A 20,377-nucleotide genomic window follows, 5' to 3' on the forward strand; every position below is an offset into this window, starting at 1 on the left:
GTGACCTCAGGTAACCTTTTAATCACTTGTTTTATTTTGTTCTCTCTGTCTGTGCTCTGCAGCAGTCCTATGCTCCTCCCCCACAACCTATGGCTCCACCCAGCCCTGGCAACACGACAGGAGGCGGTGGAGGCGGAGGCGGAGGAGGCGGCCACGGAGGAGGGCTAGCGGAGCAGCTCAGCAAGACCAACCTGTACATCCGAGGGCTGCCGCCTGCCACCACCGACCAGGACCTCATCAAACTCTGCCAGCCGTGAGTCCCCTGCTCGCTCGCTCTCTGTCAGACCGAGCTGACGTTTTACTCAGATGCATCCCTCAGTGCTGCTGCGCTGCATTTGTTCTCAGACCGTTCCACTTCACTCTGTGTGGTAATTTGTTCTCCGGGTGTCTAATAACAGCTTCCAGTGAGTATCAACACTTTGCTCTTGACCTCCCGCGGCCCCTCCCACGTGTTTTCTCAGAGGAAAACAACAGAGCCCGGCCGGGCCCAACCCATCCGCTCCCATTCTGCACTCGGGTTGACTAAACACACATGTACAGCACAGAGTCACCACACATACTGTATATTCTAAAGTTTTTTTTTTTTTATTTTATTTTATTTTATTTATTTTTATTTATTTATTTATTTATTTATTTATTTATTTATTTTTTACCAAATGCACTCAGAACATTTTTCAGGTAGTTTCCTACCTGGAACTCATCTCTGCTTCAGCACTGGGTAGACGATGCAAGCCATGCTGAAAACCTATTGTTGAAATTCATCTTTCACTGCCAAGTAAAAACTTTACATTAAATACAATACACTATTTATTTTGTTGTGTGTTACATTATATATGATCAACAGTCTTTCATTTAAAAAATCTTAAATCTTTACCGCAAACAACATATTTTAGACTTGAAGTTGAAGTCCAACAACAAAGCGGGTGTACAAAATGCTAGAGGTCTTTCCCTCCAACTTAGGGAGCAAACAAACTGATTTTTGATGAGCAAAACTGTAGCTTAGTTATACATTTATAGCATTTCAGTGTTAGGATGTAGCCGATGTCATCTTCCAAAATTTTGATTAAATCCCTTGAGAAACCAGACAGATGTTTTAAGCAGAGATAGCGCTGCGTCTTTGTCCACAGCCAGGCACAAAAGCTTTTCTCGAGGTGAACAGTTGATAGAAAAGATCCAGAATACAGCTAGTCTTCACTTTCCAGCTGTAGATGAAGCAGCTAACAGAGAAAATAGTCAATGTGAAATTCACAATTTTGCAATTATATTGCATAACCAATTCATGAGCTTTGGAAGGACACTTCTTGCGTATTTAAAAAGTTAGACAGAGTGCGAGCTCAAAACAGTCTTTTGAAGACCTGCTGATGATTTGCCACATTTCTTGCTATTGTATGTTAAAATATTTTACAGCTGCACATTTGGCACATGGCAATGATAGAAGTTAAGACAAATGACATGCATTCGTTTGCCAATCCTTTTCAGACATTTTAAATTGCACTTGATATGCAATGTTTGCGTGAGCCGGTGAACGCATACGCATCCCAGCAAATCCGAACCCATTGGGGATTAACGCTCGTACACGGCGCGTGTGTGTTGCAAATTAATTCCCCCGTTTTTAATTAGAAACTGTCAATGTATGCTGCTCAGCGCACACAGTTTACATGCACAATTTACAAATGATGACGTCACCCAACGGCGCGTGTTCTTTACGCCGACTCCCAGAACTCACTTCCACTTAAAGCTGTCTTAAGGCACTCGCTCTACTCTCTAAATATTACTGTTTACATCATGTGTAGAGTTTGATGTTTGCAGAGTCGTAGTTTGGCCACTTCTGATTTTGACTGTAAATCTACATCTTCAAAATGCATACACAGTAGTAAAAACTTCGAAATTTACTGCTTTTCTCCCCCTTTTATGCACAGTTAAGCACTTTATGCAATGAGTTCACTATAAAAACCCTGTGAATGTACCGTACTTGGCTGCAAATCAGATTGTGGCTCTCAGTGTCCAGTTGATTGATTTTTCATTAAGTACTATTAAAAAAAGCACAAAAAATGCTTTCAACCGTAGAAACTATATATGACAAAACATCATAAACCTGTGTGTGTGACCTGACATTTTATTTGCGAACGACCACTGTCGTGTTCTGTTCATTTGCACCAAACCCTCATGCACGTTTCCTTCCAGTCCGTCACAATCCGCGCAAACGGACTCAACGCGGGTAACGGAGCCAAATAAGCGGCTCTCCCACGGAGGCTTGTGTTTGCCTGCAGCTATTACCTGATTTTATCAGATGTAATTGAACGATATATTAAGCTAAATATTCAGCAAAGAAAAAGGCCCGGGGTGAATGCATAGACATTACAAGTCAATTTAATTACTTTTGAATAAAAGGAAAGGCAACATGCACGCGCGCACATGCACATCTGCGCACACACGCACACACTCACACACTCACACACGCTCTCTCTCTCTCTCTCTCTCTCTCTCTCTCTCCATACCTTGCCCTTCTGTGTCTCAGCTGCGATTTTGGCCTCTTGTATTTCATCTTTGGCCCGGAGGCTTTTTGGAGAAACAGGGTGAAAAATGGGGGCCAATAAAAGTTTCATTACAGGCCCAGTCAGTGTGCCAAGTGGCCAGTAACATTTAGGAAAGGTCGGTGGGGGATGAGGGGGTCCGTGTGCACTGCAGAGCAACGGTCTCGGCCCTGGGTCTCCAAATCCTTCAAGACTTCTTTTTTTTTTTTGGGGGGGGGGGGGGGGGGGTGCAAAGTCAAGTGAAATATTCTTGTCACACAGTAACAAAAATTAAATGTATGCAAGCAGTTAAACAAATTTAAGTTAAGGTCAAGCTGAATGCTGAAGGGTCAGGGAGAGTGAATGTGTGTAACATTCACTCTCTCTCTCCCTCACACACACACACACACACACACACACACACACACACACACACACACACGCTATTTTGGAATCAGTTATTTTCTGATCCCTGGTCGAGCCAAGCAGGATTTTCGTTGCGTGCCAGTCGGCTTCCACACAGCGCCGTCCTTTTCCTTCCCGTTCTGACCCCCCTCCACCCTCTCCACCCCCCTCCCTCTTTCCCACCCCTTCGTTTCCTGCCGCCGTCCTCTCCTCTCCATGCCCCACCCCACCGCCAGCAGCCCCCGGACCCCCCACCCATGTCTGTCTCTGTGCCAGTTCTCGGAGTGTCAGTGAAAAGTGCTGTTGTCAGCTGACATTTCCAATCACTCCCCCGGTCGGCCAAACTATGGACACACTTTTAATGTCTGGGGACAGAGCAGAACGTGAGCCACATCCAAAGCAGCACACAAGGGCAAGTTCTCTCTCTGGATCCCTCTGTTCATCTATCCATCCATCTCTCTATCTCTCTATCTATCTATCTATCTATCTATCTATCTATCTATCTATCTATCTATCTATCTATCTATCTATCTATCTAATCGGTTTTACTGCCTCCATTGTTTGAATGTCAGTTGTGTGCAACACTTGGCTCTCAACACTCAACTCCTCTGTTTTAATGATCCATTTCTGAAATGAAATGCTTCTTCTGTGTAAACAGCAATGTTCAGACATTCTCCAGGTCTTTTCTTGGTTTCTTCAGTTGCGTTAAAATCCCGTCCTGAAGTTCTTTTTCGCCTGCCGCACTCGCATGTTCTGTGCACTTACAGGTCATTACTGTTTGGCAATTTGACTACAGTTGTGCAACAATCATAATATTATTATTATTATGATAACAGTGATTATTATTGTTATTCAGACGCCAGATCGAAAAAGTCAAGGGCTCTCCGACACCCTGCTCACGTGTTGTCGATGTGGTTTCACGTCTCGCCGCAGTCAGAAATCATCCCACGCAATTCATTCAGACTTGCGCAACAGTGTGAGACTATTTGTTCTCAGGATGTTTTCAAAATGAGGCAGTGCATACGATGTGAGGTGACCTCCGCTCTGCACCAGCACACGGTGCTATAACATTTTACCCACGTCTCTCGCCTTGGGCTAAAGTGAACCGGGACCACATTCATTCTGCACATTCAGGGTGCGGGGCGCTCTGATTTCCTCCCACCGCTCTTATTCTGTGGAATAAAATAAACAAAGCATAAAATCAATTCTCCATCAAGCCGGAATGTGGCCCCAAGTAGTCGGCGCGGGGCATCTCGCTGGTGCACTACGACCACACCTCCTCCTGGTTATGCCACCTTGGAGAGTTTTCATAGTTACTCTGCTTGTAGAGTTTGAAACTGAGGAAATTACATTGTTCTTAAAAAACAAACAATTAAAATGTAGAAAATAACATTGGTTATTGTTCGAGAAAGTGCAAACATCCAACAATGGCTCACAGATCATAACTATTAATAGGGTGGTTAAATTAATGGCAAAAATAAATAAATCATGTTTACATTTGACTGAAGTACATTTCAGAACCTGTACTTTCTTACCTTTACTTCTGTAAAGGAGTTCAATCAGTACTTTTAGCAAATAATTTTTTTTTACAACACCAGTATCTGTACTTTTAGTAAAGTACAGAATGTGAATACTTTTGCCTCGGTGGCGGTGGCTCCCCGTACCCGAGTCTGACTCGCGTATGCCGCCGCCACGCCGGGGTCTCATGTTGAAGCGGTGACTTGCTCCTCTGACACCGACGTGAGCCGCTCTTTCAATCTCCCGTCCGTCACAGCGGCGTAATGCGCCAGTGGAGAAGGAGAACGCCGCAACAGGGTCCCATCTGGTTGTGCAAAAACACTCGTCAGGCGTTTGTCAGTCACGCACGCCCCGCACGCTCCGTCACATTTAGGCCACGCTTAGAATGGCGGTACCGACAAAGAACTTTCCCACTGCACATTCAGGGTTTCCACAAGCAACTGAGAATGCCGTAGTTTGCATAGTTGCGTAGTTGGTGATGCTCCATCAGCACAATGTGTGCATGAGACTGGTTACAAAGAAACCAGACAACAATGTGGAAGTCACTCGTGAAAGAAGCCTCGCACAACCGCACATTTTCACTGTTGCGCTCCGACTGATACACTCATCAGACTCGTGAGGACAAAATGAAAGGAATTTTTGTGAGCCATTAGAGTACTGCATTCTCCGGGTTCTGCACTCTGCGTGGAAAGGAGGGCGCATCATTGAAAGACTGCATTCTGGAACGGACTGCTGAATATTTGCAATTCCCAGAGCGTTTTCATGTAAAGGAACGGCAACAAATGCGGAAACGGCTGCCGGGAAAACAAGGCCATGGTCGGTTTGCATTCTTCACTGAATCAGCTCCTCGTGCCTGCCAGCGCTTCAGTGCACTCTTTTCTTTTTTTTTTTGCGCCTTAAGCTTTAGCTGTATTGATTCAAGAAAAAATATCCTGTATTTAAAAATCCTAAATAGAGAAGATGTGGAGCTCCCCAGACCCCGAAGAGTTATGGCCGGGCATGAGGTGGATATTAAAGTCATCTAAACTCAATTTACCCACCAGTGTGTTTGAAATAGACTTACACTCAGGTGTTTGGCCTGACATAAATCTTTACCGCAAACGTTGACAGCCCAGAGTACGGATGAGAAGAAAAATAGTATTTTTCTTCTCTCTCCTCTCTTTATTTTTTTTTTTAATTTGTACTGATTGCCCTCTTTACAGGGACCTCAAACTTTTGAAGCACGCACACGGCCTATTTATTCACCTTTTTCGTGTCTTAATGCACCACTTAACCAGAGTGCTCGGCGCTCTCAAATAAAACCTCAAGGAAAGCACTTCCAGCCGGCGGACTCGACGTTCCCCAAGTGTTGTGCCGTCTTTGGAATTCACAGCACATTGCCTACATGTGTCAAATGATTCTAGGCTAATGAACTTGTTAAACGCTGCACTCTCGCAGCCGTCCTCCTGCATGCGTGCGCGTCTCACCAGCATGGATGATGAAAAATAAGGGGAGGACGAGTGACGAGAGGGCCTCGCTAGATCAGTGTAATGGTGGAAGGACAAATGGAGGCCAGCTTATTGTATGGACATGTAGAGACAAACAACCTCAGATGGACTTTGAGACACGGGCCATGTGGACGTACGACTGATTTATATACCCTGTACATGCTCACTGACATGGTTGTGTGCAGATGCAATCTGTCCTGTCCTGTGAGAGAGTGCTGTTGATGTCAAACAGCGAGCCCCCCCGAGAGGCGATGCCGTTGGCCACGGAAATGAAAGCGGCGGTGGCGTCGCATCCTCCCTCTCTCCGCCTCCTCAGCTGCCCTACCAACAGAAAGGGCCCGCCACTTTTTCCAAAAGTGATGGCAGAAAACTGTACAAAAGGTTTCCTCGAAGGCGACCCGCTGGATTTTCCCCGGGAGTCCGGCATCATATATGTACTCGACATTTCCCTTGCTCGCTCAGTGGGTGTTCACTGCCTCGCTCAGGGGACCAGGGAGGGGGCGGAGAGGTGGAGTTGAGAGGAGGCCGAGGAGGTGGGGCTCCAAAGCTTCTTTGTTTTTGGTGTGCCTGCAGTGTGCTCAGCTGCGCCCTCAAGAGGTGTATAAAATCGATTAGAGCCACTTTAAGGATGAAGGAGCCTAGATTTGCTTATTGAGGGTTTTATTTCATTACATAAAGTCTTAAAAGAGACAATTTGCAGCGGTTATGAAATACATGAAGTAACACTAAATACAGACATATCCAGTATCTTCAAGTACATTCGGGTCCAAGGTTTTTCTCAGACGCATGTCAAGTGATTCTGTTCAGGATAGTGTTGGAAAATTCATTGTGGTTAATATGTTATTCTGTGTTTGTTTTTTATCCAATATAATTGACCTGGTTTTCAGCCTTTAAAGATAAAGTCAGGAATAAGCAACAGTGTTGGTCAGTGATCCAACAGCTCGCTGGTCACTGGGGCTTTTTTTGGACACCATGACCAATCTTGCAAGGACTTTCCGCCACTCAGTAAAAACCAGAGCTTGGCTGCAGTTTATTTTCTCTCATGCATTCACGGAAAACACACACACACACACACACACGCGCGCACTTACACACACAAACCATGCTCGGCTTGTGTGTCTGTGGGCGGGTTTTCATTAACCTTCAATTTGTGCAAATTGAAATTGGGTATAAGAAATATGCCTGATGGAAGCAAATCACTTTTGGAAAAACTCCCATTTATCACACACAAAAAAAATATTTTTCATGCCTACATGAAGCAGTGTTACAGGCAATCTGAGGGGGTAAAAAAAAAAAATCTAAATTAGAATAGCCTTAGTTTTTTATTCCTGCATTTATTTTATTTTCACTTTCAATTGTCACAAAACGCATGAGCCACCAAAGCAATATAACCCAGATAAATGAAGAGTGGAGGCGTCAGCGTGGAGCCACACAAAGCTGTGCACCGAGTGCAGCATGTTGCAGTCAGTCAGCGGACACACACACACTCGTCAATAGTGTGTAGAAAAAAAAGTGCAGAAAATATCTGAAACCTTTTTGCTTCGTGTCTGAGAGTGTTGCTGTGCTTTATGCAAGATCTTTTTTTTTTTTTTTTTAAAAGCGTGGGTATTTTAATAAAGTCACTATGTGGCACCAATAAACCGATACTTTTTGCAATACTCACACATGCCTGCACGCTGTCAAATGCACAGACGCACAGAGGCAGCGCCAATGTACACACAGATGTTGTTGGGCCTGCCAAGATTTTGGCTTTTCATTTCTCACTGTCGTCTCCCCCTGTGTCTCGACAGTTTGGAAAACACTTTCACTTTCAGCGGCCCTTCTGTTCTGTGTGCATCGCGCCCTCGGGGAAAATAAAATCCAGACTTCTGTTGGAGAAAAGATCCCACGGAGGAAGCGCGAGAACAGAAAAATAGTCCTGAAAGAATTGTCGTCGTGAAAGTTTGGCGAGGAAAAACAAACATCACAAGAGACGGTTGCCTTAAAAATTCTTTTTTTTTTTGTTGTTTTGCCTATCAGCAGTCATAAACAAACAATTGCACAGTTTTCTGAAAATTGTTTTTTCACATGTTTCTGAAATGTGCAAAATATGCGGGGGGGAAAAAAATGCAGCCCGAGTGTTGGCACTTGCAGTGCTCTTGACTGACTGTGGACGGCAGCAAAAGAAATCCCAAAACGTTGGAAGATCCAAAAAAAAAAAAAAAAAGGCAGAGAGTCGACTGAGAGAGATCAAACCTGTCGCCTGAGCGTCGCAAAAAATAAATAAAAATAAAAAGAATGTGTGCGACTCTTCTTCCCAGCGAAGTACTTCTGTTGGAAGTCCTTTTCAGCTGTTGCCTTCAGGGATCATCACAGCAAACTGATTCCAGTTGAGTTCAGCGTGGCAGAGGAAGCCCATCCTGGCCCAGCATTTAACCAGGGTTGGTTACCAGCAATGTGTCTGTGATGGTTCTCAGTCATCCATGATGACTGAGAAAAATGATGTAACATTCCATGAGAGGGAGTGCTAGCTGTGCTGTGCTGTGCTGTGTTGCTGTCATAATGAATGTAACACAGGTGTGGGCCTGTGGGAGAGTCCAGGTCACACCAATATGCAGCCTGCAGGGGGCAACTGGACTTGTTCTTGCGATCTTGAAGACGTTTCCCCTTCTCATCTTCAGAAGTGAAGAAGCCTTTCTGATGATAAACATCTTCAAGATCACCAGCACAAGTCCGCTTGCCCAAAATAAAATCTTCTAAGCTACCAGTACAGACGGTCACATGCGGAGTGCCGCATATTGCTGGCTGCATATTGGTGTGACCTGGACTCCCTCACAGGCCCACACCTGTGTTACGTTCATTATGACAGCAACACAGCACAGCACAGCTAGCGCTCCCTCTCATGGGATGTTACATCATTTTTATTTTATGTAACATGCATCCAGATATATCAGGTGGAAAATGAAAGAACGAGAGAAATCGAGTCTCTTTACCTCTGCATTAAGCGCACAACCAAATTCCATGGAACGCTTTTACTCTCTCCCCGGTTGCCACGGAGGGTAACGGAATATGAAAGCGCTCGCTCAGAACCATCTGCTCAGCTGGGATCCTCTGCCAGGGCGCTTCAAGCGTTCAAATAGTTTTGATGTGTCTCGCGTGTCCTTGGTCGAGGGGTTAAGCGCAGGTCGATGTTATTCCAACCAGACGCCCGCGCTGGAACCGTAGAGAGAGAGAGAGAGAGAGAGAGAGAGAGGGAGAGAGAGAGAGAGAGAGAGAGAGAGAGAGAGAGAGAGAGAGAGAGAGAGAGAGAGCAGAACAGGACGTTCTGCACTTTTTCTCGCTCCTGCGCTCGGCTCGCCTTCGATTCGTCATCTGATCTGTTATCAATACGTCCTGCGACCGCGTCGACACAATAGCAGATTGTCGCGGCCATCTGGACGTTTGGAGCGCCCAGGCCGCGTTCCAGGGTGAGACGTGCCATATTGAAAGGCACGGCATTGTAATTTGACATTTCCCTCAGGCCATGGTATAATTCCTCCCCCCCCCCCCATCTCTCCCTCCCTCTCCCCCCTTCTCTCGCCCATCAGTGAATGTGACGGCGTGCGCCGAGTCTGCGGCGCCGTATTTGTTTTCCACATTCTGAGAAGCAGACGTCTGTGAACTTACTCAGGCAGTTATTTCTCTCACTCACTGTCATTCCTTTCGCCAACTCGCTTGCTTCCCCCCCCCCCTTCTCTCTCTCTCTGTCTCTCTTTTACACACACACACTTGACGCACACATAGAAAAAAAAAAAAGCAAAACTCAAAAAGGCTTAAAAGTTTTTCACAATCTGTCAGTGTTGATGCCGCATCAGAACATCCTTGTAAATTCTCATTCACTTCAGGCAAACACGCGCGCACGCCCACGTGCACACACACACACACACACACACATATGTAGTACTTGCAGTCAACTGTACCCGCATCTTTTTGTATATTCGGAATGTGTCCAGGCGCGCTCAGTCACACATACACTGTAGGTGTTTATGGTCGCACACACATGCACACGCACACACACACACACACGTAAACACCAACACACACGCAGACGCACTCCAAGTTAGAGTCGCCCAAGTCAACAAAGATGCTGGTTTTGCCAGATGGTGCGTGCAATGTGTGTGTGATTACCACTCGGCTGTTTTGATCCATGATGTTGCCTTGCGTGTGAGTCCTCACGTGTGTTTGTCTTTGCTGTATATGCGTGGGCGACTAGTCCAGCTTTTGGTTGATCCAGTGTCTCTCTCTGTCTTTTTTATTAACATTTTTCTTTGTCTTTTTAATTCTGTGCGCCCCCCCCCCCCCCCCAAAGAAAAAAAAAAAAAAAAAAACCCCGCAGGCCCCGCGGCCTTGTTTCCAACCGGCCACGACACAACTTGGAATAAGGGGGGGTTGGGCAGTAGGGGGGAACAAATTAAAAAACAAGAAACCAACCTAAGACAAATGAAACTTAATTCCGCCCGCAGTAACAGATCTATAAATACTCCCAATCTGCCGCGCAGTCACGTGAGACGGAGCCTTTCATTCCTCGGATTCCTTGACGACGCCGACGACGACGAGCGCCGCAGCTGTCGTGTCACGTATGATCGCAGCCTTTTAGGGCCCTTTCTTCTCCCTCACTGAAGTCTTCCAGTCCCCGCTGATCCTGATGCGCGGCTGTCAGGCGAGCTCGCCTCCCGCTCCTCCTCCTCCTCCTCCTCCTCCTCTTCCTCTTCTTCTCACTCACGGCGGCGGCGGGCTGACACACTCTCCTGACGGTGACAACTAAATGATCTCTTCTTTATTAAACACCTCTTACTCTCTCTATCGCTCCCCGACTATCTGCACCCCCCACCCCCCTGACACCACCCCCGCCGCCCCTCCCGCCTCCGCTGTCTCTTTTTATCTCCTGACTGACTGACTGCTCCGCCCCTCCCCGTCCCCCTCCTCCCACTCCCAGCGTCACCCCGGCCTCTTCTGTCACAGGGCTTCCGCCCTCGTACGTCGTCGCCCCCCTCCCCCTCACCCGACACCTCGACAGGCTAGCGGGGAATCCGCCGCCGTCCCTCACCTGCGGCCGGCAGCCAGCCAGCCAGCCAGCCAGCCAGCCAGCCAACCAGCTCGTCAGTCGACTCGGTTCCAGTCAGTCACGGCGGCGCTGCTCGCGACGTTAATTAAAAAAAAAACCCTCCCATCCGCAGAGCCAAATAGCCGTCCAGGCTTTTCTCCCCCTCTTTGTCCTCCGTCTCCGCCTCGGTTTTCCCCTTTCATTTCTTCCCTCGTCCCTCCGCCATACCTGCTCATCACACCCCACCGCCCCCCCCCCCCCCCCCCCCCCCCACAACCACCACCACCACCACCTCAGTTTCCTGTCTGCCTGTTTCACGCTCATCTCTTTTAGAGGGAGACTGAAAGACCCGGCTGATAAGGAACATTATTAACTTCTTTCTGAGAACACAGAGCCGGAGAAATGGAAGGCGGATGGAAGGGAAGGGAAGGAGGGTGGCGGGGGGCGTGTGGGGGAAGTGAGGGACGGAGGCTACGAGAGTTTGGTGCGAGGAAAAGTCAGCGAGGTAGCAACACGGAGGAGGGGGGCGGTGAGAAAGCCCTGATGGAGAGAAAAGACGGAGAGAAAAGATAGATAAACAGGAGTGTGGAGGTGGAGGTGGTGTGCTGCCCCCCTCTCCCCCCCTCTCCCCCCTTCTCCTCACCTCCTCCGGACTCTCCATGCAGACCTGGGTGCCGTACAGATGCCTGGCTGTTATCGTCGTTTACGAGACAGTTGGGTCTGAGCTGCACGGCCTCGGGGTGGGATTTGAGACAAATAAAGGCAGAATGGATGGGTTTTTATTTTAAAATGGGATAAAGTGGAGCCCATTACCCGTTACCCCAACACTGCGCCGCGGCCCAGCTGCGCTCCGTATTTGTTTTTGCCATTTTTTTATTTACCTAAATTTTTCCCCGCCCGTCCTTTTATACCGGATCTGACATTTCTAAATCTCATTAGTATGTTTTACACAGCGTTTTTGGTGCGACAGCGGCGGCGGCTGCAGCCCGGTGCCAGCGCTGGCACAGCAGCACACTCATCGTGGTGGCAAGGAATGGCTGATGAAAAGACCGAGGAGAATTTCATCAGATGGAAAGACAAAAGGCGGGTGTGTCATTTGTAATGGTTGCTTTCTTTCACTTTTGTTTTTGCAGATACGGAAAGATCGTATCGACAAAGGCTATCCTGGACAAGAACACCAATCAGTGTAAAGGTGGGTCGCAGTCAATTAATTGAATCTCTGGTTGTGACTGTTGGGTTTTTTTGTGTCCCATATTATACCTATTTTCAGAAAAACACCTCAATAGCTCTCCAGGAAACGGCTTATCATTACTATCATCGTCAGTTATGGCTTCCTGCTAAAAAAAAAAATATTTTTCGTTTTATGTTTCTACATTTCTGGAGGGAGACAAAACAATGCAGCTGTGAGTCAGAGAGGAGAAGCAAAGTAAATCAAGCAGAATATTTAGCCTGTACAGCGAAAAACTGTGTTATCACACATCTTTCAGACGTCCGCAGAATGAATAATACCAAATAGAAGAATTGCACACCGTAGTGATCAATTTCTTTTCTGTTTTTGTTTTTACTGTCTGCGACAGCCTGAGGAAAAGAAAAACGCCTAAAAATGTGTGATGTCAAAATCAAACAAATGACTCTTCTCGGGCTCCGTGTCGGCCATGTAATGAGCGCATGTTTGCCTCTCGACTCTGACTAAGTGTTTCCTTTCGGCTCCGTCGTTCCACTCGGCGAATAACACAACGGCGAAATGAGCGTGTCATCGTTTATCTAAATGACACACCGCTGGAGTATCTTTATTTTGATTTGCTTCTCTCGGTGAAGATGATTTCAGGATGGCAACCCAATGACTCTCGGAGTCAAGCGGCTTTTTGAAAGCAAGATGTTTGCATTGTCGTCGCCGGGCGAATCAAAACCGGGCGAACGGCGCACAATGGGCGCAATGTGGTTCAAATATTCTCTGTGGTGAATGGGGCTCACTCAAGTGCCTTCTGATGAGAGTCTGCTTGATTGTTGGAGTGGTCTGAACAAAGCGCTAATCAATATGATTGTAGTCGCCTGCTTTTTGAAGAGGCACACAAGAGCATGTGTTCGCCGTGATTGCCGCTCATCTGCCAAGAGCGAAGCTCCAAAGGTGCGCCGACGGTGGTTCAGGACAACAGCGTAAACGCCCTGTAATCAATGCCTCGGCGTCAACAGCCAGCCAGCCAGCCAGCCAGCCAGCCAGCCAGCCAAGCGAGTGCAGGAAATGCCGGCCTGATTGATAACAATGAGAGAAAAGGTGCTCATGCAAATCTTCAGACTACATTTGCCACAATCATTTGGGACAGAGATTTTTGAATAAATGACTGTAGCTTGACTTCCACACCTCACCGACTGCGTTTGAATGGACCCTATTATCCTATCATCCCCATAGTGTCTATATGTAATATATATACATACATACAGACATACACACACAACACATGGTCATTTATTTGTATCCTTGAGATAACCAATGTACTTATTTGCAAAGCACTCCATAAATATTCAACAATAACATGCACACTGAATGTTTCGGCATCATTTACTGAAACAAGCCCATGCCACTCAGGCTGTTGCTCTCAACAGGGTTGGCTAAGAAAAGCAAATGCATTATTTTGACCCCTTTGTCCTGAATAGAAACAAAAGATTGCGAGAGTGAACAGCACGAGTTGGAGGGGCGCGGTGCGTCTTTTGTCTTCTGATGTAGCTGATGATTAGAATTTCATCCTCTGTGCCTCATGCTAATCTCTCTTGGAGTTCTGTCACTTCCAGAAGTTTATTTTTTTAAATGAAACTTGATGCTGCCACTAATAGACATGAAACTCTGCGATTCAGTAATTAGCGAGTCATCAGACGGCATCAGACATTATCCAACGGCTCCAGACTCAAGCAGCTGCTTGACAGCCTGGCGCCTTCACTTTCGGTTTTGTGAGCTAATGCGGCCGAGCTAGAAATCAAGGCAGCGTGTACATTTGAATTTGAAGATTGCGAGTGATCTGTGATGGCCTTCAGCAACAAAAATTCCACGTCTATTCTTGCCAAACGGCCTCCTGTGTCTGAGTGAAGAGTAATCTTTACATATTCCAATTCAGGCATTTATGAATAGCAAATATACAAAGGAAGCTAATACACTCAGCTAATGCATTGAAAGACATGAATGCTGCAGCTGCACTGTAGTAGCAATGGAAATTTATTTTTATTTTTTTCAAAGGCTGTGGCCCTCGCAAGCAATTTCACTGCTTGTGATGTGGAATTTATACATCTCTTAGCCAGTCGTTAACTCACAATGATGGAGTTTCATTATCAGTCGACCATTAGAATGCCTTACAAGCGGATAAGTGTAGGTTTGATTGCAGAGGCATTCAGGGAGGACAAGATAAGTGCCTGGCGTGACTAAGAGAGCACAAATTGGCATGGGGAGTCCTCATGGAGAGGGAAGGACGGAGGGTGGGAGGGATTGATGAGTGGCGAAGCACAGGGAGGTGATGGGAGGGGCTAAAAATAACCAGGGGCTGTCGGAAAAGGAAGAGGACCCTTTGAAACAGATGATTTGGCGGACGGCCTCTTCTTTTCAGGAAGGTCTTGCAGAGACGGGGGAGATGTGAGGACAGCGTGCCAGAGCTTGACTGACAGGTAAATAAAGAGATTCCCCGTCGCTGTCGGCCAGGATTGTGTTCAGTTACTCGGCGCACTGCCGCTGTCAGATATCATTCCAGTTTGAGTGCAAGTGTTGGGTCACTTTAAGGTTCACTGTGTAACTTTCAAAAGGATCTGTTGAAATTGAATAGAAAGTTTTGTTTTGACGAAAATATGCACACTACACCTTGCTTGTACTACTGCTTAGCGCTGGATCTAACATGGCGGCCCATTCATGTCAATGGAGTTGCTCAACGAAGAAAGAATCCGCCGTTTCGAATTGGTTTTCTGGTTACTTTCACATTATGCGGCCCATAGAGCATGCACAGTAGTGTCACCTCCCATCATGCTGCTGTGACTCCCATGATGCATCAGAACGCAACAGCCAATCAGAACAAGCCGAGGCACACTCACAAGGGGTTTTCTGTTCCCAAAAATAATTTTAGAATGGTCAAAAGTCCATGACTTAAAAATATACAATAAAAGATAGATGCAATGCAGTCCATGGTGAATTTTATTTTTGGCTGCAGTGCCTCAAATAGACACTGGAAAACAATTGTCACACTATCATATTGTAAGTCCTGATCTAGGTGTTTTAATAAACCAATGGTCTCCAGTCAGTCCGTCCCCGACCTCTGACCTCAGACATCGACGAGGAATTTTACAACTGCCCCTCACTGGAGAATGTCTTTTTCTGAGTCTTTTTCAATGTAAATCCTAGAAATCCCAGTAGATCAGCAGCGTGTGAAATAGTCAGACCAGCCCGTCTGGCACCAACAACCATGTCACTTGAATCCCCTTTTCTTCCTCATCGGAGGTTTATTCTGAAGTTCAGCAAATCGTCCTGAGGTACGGTTCTAAATGCATTGGGTTCCCACTGTGTGATTCACTATTTGTGCTAAGAAGCAATTAAACCTTGTACCTAATGACTTTGCCCGGTGTACATATTTGTAACGTGGGGTCTCTAAGTATGAATGATTCAGCCAATGACGTGCATTTATGTTTACTTGAAGACGTAGGAACCATAGGTCAATCAATGACAGTGGACACAGAAAAAGAGACAAATAATTGACTGCAGAAGAGACCCTGTGGATGATGCACAGCTTCTCCGAAAGGCAATTATTAGATATAGTTACAGCAAATGTGTTATCTGGGAAATCAGTTCTCGCCTCAGTAGCAGCAGCTCTTGCTTTGTCCTCTCCCCTAATATCATTTATTTCCCCCCATAAGTCCCCAGCTTTGTTGCCCGCTCAATGTTAAATTCACTGACAGTTTTCTAGTTAGCAGTGTGTGGAGCTCTGGGGGACGGAGAGGGCAGCGAGCGCAGGGCGCAGGAAGCCAGGAAGGCTGCAGGAGGAAACCACTTTAGATTGTGAAGGATTTCCATTTCCCAAAGACAAGCCTCCTCCCTCGCGCTGTCTCTGCACCTCGACTTGCTCGCTCGCTCCTCGCTCTCCACACTCTATTCTCCCTCCCTCTCTTACTCTGCCTCCGACTCACTGCCTCCACTAATTCCTTCTTCGCTCCATCTCTCCTTCTCCCTCTGTACTCGGTTAGCCCATTCTAATGGCCCAAGGCCAGGAACTCTGGGAGCTCAGGAGATTAGATGAGAGCTCTGAGCGTGTGTGTGTGTTAGTGTGTTTATGTGTGTGTGTGTGTGTGTGTGTGTGTGTGTGTGTGTTCGCGTGCGTGTGAGGGAGACACAGAGAAAGTACTCATGGCTATCTGTTTCCATCTGCGCACATTTAAGTGTGTATTCATGTATTTATGTGAGCCGCATTACTACTCCCCGACCCCCCACTCCTCCTCCATTCACAAGTAAAATATTTGCCAGGCCTGACTGAGCAGGATGAAGATTTCATCCCAGCATCATCACAAGGCCACAGATGGCCGGAATGGGGCACAAATGTGAACGGTTGTGTGTATCCGAGATGTAATTTTCAGCTGCCATTTGCATCCTTATCGCCGTCTTTAGCGCAGCTGGCGCACTTTAAATGCACAGGAAATTATTCATTTAAAAAAATAAAACCAACTAAAGGTTTAAAAAAAAGTTTATGGGTAATTTGAAAACGTACAAATTCCCCGGTGGCTCGGATGAGCTGTTCTCCTCCCGTCCAGCCTTCTTGGCCGGCCGGCACCTGCCGACAGACTCAACAAGCCTCCATCGCGCCTAGATGTCCTTGAGTGAGCAAATTAATTCGCGCCGGCTCCAGGGGTGTGTGCGGTCGCAGATACTTGACCTGTGACCTCCCTGGAGAAAGGAGCAAATAAATGTTCGGGAAACACAGATCTCTCCCTGAGTGATGGCTCCAGTCTAAGGGAACGGCGGATATCAAGGCCATCAATCCGGGGTTGGTCCATCACATGAGAATTTGGGAATAAAAAAATCCCTATCTCTATCATTCATGTCTCTGGAGCAGGGGATGTTATGATGGATTTTTTTTCCCCTGGCCAGTGCATGACGTCTTTATATGCAGACCTGCCAACCTGTGCACGTTTTTGCATAGCTGGTATGTGACTTCTAAAATACGGTGGTGCGACTAGCCGATCTAAACTACGCAAAAAGCAGCGGATGTGAGTTCTGTGGGAAATGTGCAAAATGTGCAAGTCTATCTATCTATCTATCTATCTATCTATCTATCTATCTATCTATCTATCCATCGCTCTGGAAAAAATTAAGAGACCGCTGCAAATTTCTCTCAAATCTCTCTACATGTTTGACAGCCATTCCATTCCCGCGTCTGTTGAATTACAACACAGGCACACCTCATTCTACTTAATGAAGTATTGATTGGGTGATCACCTGCACAAAATCTTGTTTAGCAAGGAAAATAATAAAAACCACCTGCTATGGTCATCACTACCCTCTTGCAAAAAGGCCAGCTGGATGGTAAAAACAGTGTTAGTAGTACTTGCAATAAGGTAATTGCAATAAAAAAAAATAACTACTGACCATGCCAAAAGAGTTGAAAAAAAAGTTTTGAGTGAGGAAAAGAATGCATGGCAGATCCTTGAAATTTCAACAGTTCATCAGAAGATCAAGCAGCAGACATTGGGGACAACAAAGCTACAGGCTGGCAGAGGGCAAAAAACTACTCTCCACTGACTAGGATGACCGTCAACTCATTCGAATGTCACTCAGCAACCGTAAGGTGGCATAAAGTGACTCACAAAAAGAATGGTAAATGGCAGCGGCGGTGAAGTGCACTGCAAGATCAGTTGGAAAAAGGCTCCTAGAGGCAGGGCTCAAGTCGTGTTAAGCTAGAAAAAAAGCCCTTCATCAATGAGAAGCAAAAAAGAGCCAGGCTGAGGTTTGCAAAAGACCATAAGGATTGGACCATAGACGACTGGAGTTAGGTCATCTTCTCTGATGTGTCCGATTTTCAGCTTTTTCCAACACCTGGTCATTTAATGGTTGGATGGAGACCTGGACAGGCCTACATGTCTGCCATGCAAGTCTTTGCTCTCTAAATTATGGAATTACAATTTTTTTTTTTTAATAGAGTTCTAATTTTATTGATTCGCTAGAAATTAGTCCAAAGTGGAGATAACACTATCAGTGGGATATTACGCCGGTTTATCACTGGTATAACAGAACAGGTAACACCAGACTCCAGATTTGCAGCCTTGATGGATACAGAAGCAGCAAAGTATGAGCTTTTTTTCTTTTTTCATCCAGTTCCTCCTTGTCAAAAGCTGATGCCCACAGTGCCCACAAATCAACTCTAATGATTTGATGACACACTTTGGTGCACTGTGCCTGGAAGAGGTAATGTAGCCCTAAAGCGCTGGTGATTAGTGGGCTGGAGAAGTGCGGTAAGCTCATTTCTCTCTAATTCACCGCCCATAGATGCTTCCCATTTTTTAAACCAACAGATTCAGGCTCGAGTGGCAACCGGCATTTGATCAGGAGCCACAAAAGATTTCCTGTAATATATTTAAAGGTCCCTCCTGAAAAACACCCTGTCATATCTTCCTGTTGAAAGCGCTTGCTTTGTTGTATCTTTCACATTTTCTACCAGGAGCATCAGAATGTTACCAAAGACGGGGCTGGGCAAGTTGTGTGTGAAAGGCCTGGTTTTAGCACACACTCTGTGGAACTGCCTCAGTTAAAATAAATGTAAAAAAAAAAACAATGTGGCTGCACATCTATTGTCAAGAAGATGTGTAAAGTGAATTTTTGCATAATATAAGACCTTTAACACACGGTTTGCTCCAAACAGTTTAAACATTGCATAGGACGTCCTCTTTGAATGGACAACTTGTCAACGCATTTAGTCTTTTTCAAGAACCTCAGGCAAAGCTGATGAAGTTGATGTCCTGCCGTAAATGTTAAGTGTGTGATATTTGGAGATTTTGAAGAAGATACAGCGACATCAAGTCACTACATTTTAGATTCACTCTCCCTCCCTCTCCTGAGCTTGCCAGTGAACTGCAGTTCACTTCCCAAACCTGGATGCCTCATCCACCTTGCTCTTTGTTGGTTTATTTAAAGACGCGAGCAGTCATCCTAATTATGAAATGCGCTCTCAGGTGGGCTTGATTGTTCATAAAGGGCTTCCTTAAAAATATGGAAAGGTGGCAGCAAAGAACACGATTGGAAGACCCTTACATTTTTCTATATACATGAGAACCGTTCTAAGGGTAGAAAAACCAAATTACTTTTATTGTACTGCAGTTATACACTTTTATTTATGTATTCATTGCTAATATATTAAGCTTGTACTAATATAAAAATAATAAATCAAACCAAATGTTAAACACTGGACCTTTCAGGACTCTTTATGGTCCTGAAAGGTCCAGTGTTGAATGACTTATTTATTGTGAAATGTCTTTTCTTCTGTCACTAATTCTATGCAATCCGTGCAGTTAAACAAAAACCCACCGCTGAAGTCTGAGATTGATTATGTGGAACTTTTCTTTCATTTCTTTTTTGGAAATGAAAGCATCTCACCAAAGCCTCTGATGGTGGCTGTATGTTTTTGCATTCACAATTAGCCCAAGTGTTTTGAAGTGGCTCTTATTAAATAAATATAAATCTAAAAAGCCGAACGCACGCGTAGGCACGCTTGCATAATGCGTTAATTAATTTGCGCGCTGGATGCTCGTGCGCCTCTGCGCGTGTCGCTCATGTGTGCGCATTAAAAGTGCACATACATCCCGAAGTTGCATCCGTGTCGGTATGTTTTCTGGTCTTGGATAAATGATGGCGCGCTCATTAGAGGCACTGCGAATAATTGTGTGCGCGGTAGGTTTCACAGCACGCTGCCTTTGAAAAAAATAAAAAATGAAAAATAAAATTCATCTGCTTATCAGCACAACAGAGTGTGGCTCCAAATCCTGGAAAAGGCTGACGGACAAAAACAGATGTTGGGAATGAAGCGTGTGTGTTTACGCGTGTGTGAGAGAGGGAAGATGAGAGAGAGAGGGAGCTGTGTACTTGTTTCCTCAACATGTTTACATTAAGGATTGTAATGAGCGAGGCTTTTGAAATGTGGATTAATTAATTGAGCTAACACTCAAGCCCGCTCGCAGCTGCAGCTGAAATTTCAGAGCTGCTGCACATTCTCAACGTTGTCCCCCCGCCGGCATAATGCTCGCTTGCATATCGCTCTTTCATGAGCCTCTCAAGTAAACACCGATAAAGGCCGTCTTGCGAAACACTCTCTCGTTTAGCGCGCACGCTTCACGCTCGCTGTCGTTCACGAAGGGAGACGAGCCGTCTGACAGCGACGCCG

The 20,377-nt window shown here is 45.9% G+C and overlaps 1 protein-coding gene across 6 annotated transcripts in view; it reads left to right on the forward strand.

Annotated features, from left to right (window-relative positions):
• LOC142879305 (RNA-binding motif, single-stranded-interacting protein 3-like) overlaps positions 1-20,377 on the forward strand; it is a 127,442-nt gene that overhangs the window by 38,696 nt on the left and 68,369 nt on the right. For all 6 annotated transcript variants that reach the window (XM_076012467.1, XM_076012468.1, XM_076012469.1 and 3 more), the window contains exons 2-3: positions 63-253; positions 12,119-12,177. In XM_076012467.1, the coding sequence (XP_075868582.1) occupies positions 63-253; positions 12,119-12,177 (250 nt within the window). The remainder of the gene's footprint in view (positions 1-62; positions 254-12,118; positions 12,178-20,377) is intronic.

This window comes from Nelusetta ayraudi, unplaced genomic scaffold (genome assembly GCF_046127955.1).
Source record: "Nelusetta ayraudi isolate G7.1 ecotype Tasmania unplaced genomic scaffold, CSIRO-AGI_Nayr_v1 ptg000136l, whole genome shotgun sequence".
Classification (NCBI taxonomy): Eukaryota; Metazoa; Chordata; class Actinopteri; order Tetraodontiformes; family Monacanthidae; genus Nelusetta; species Nelusetta ayraudi.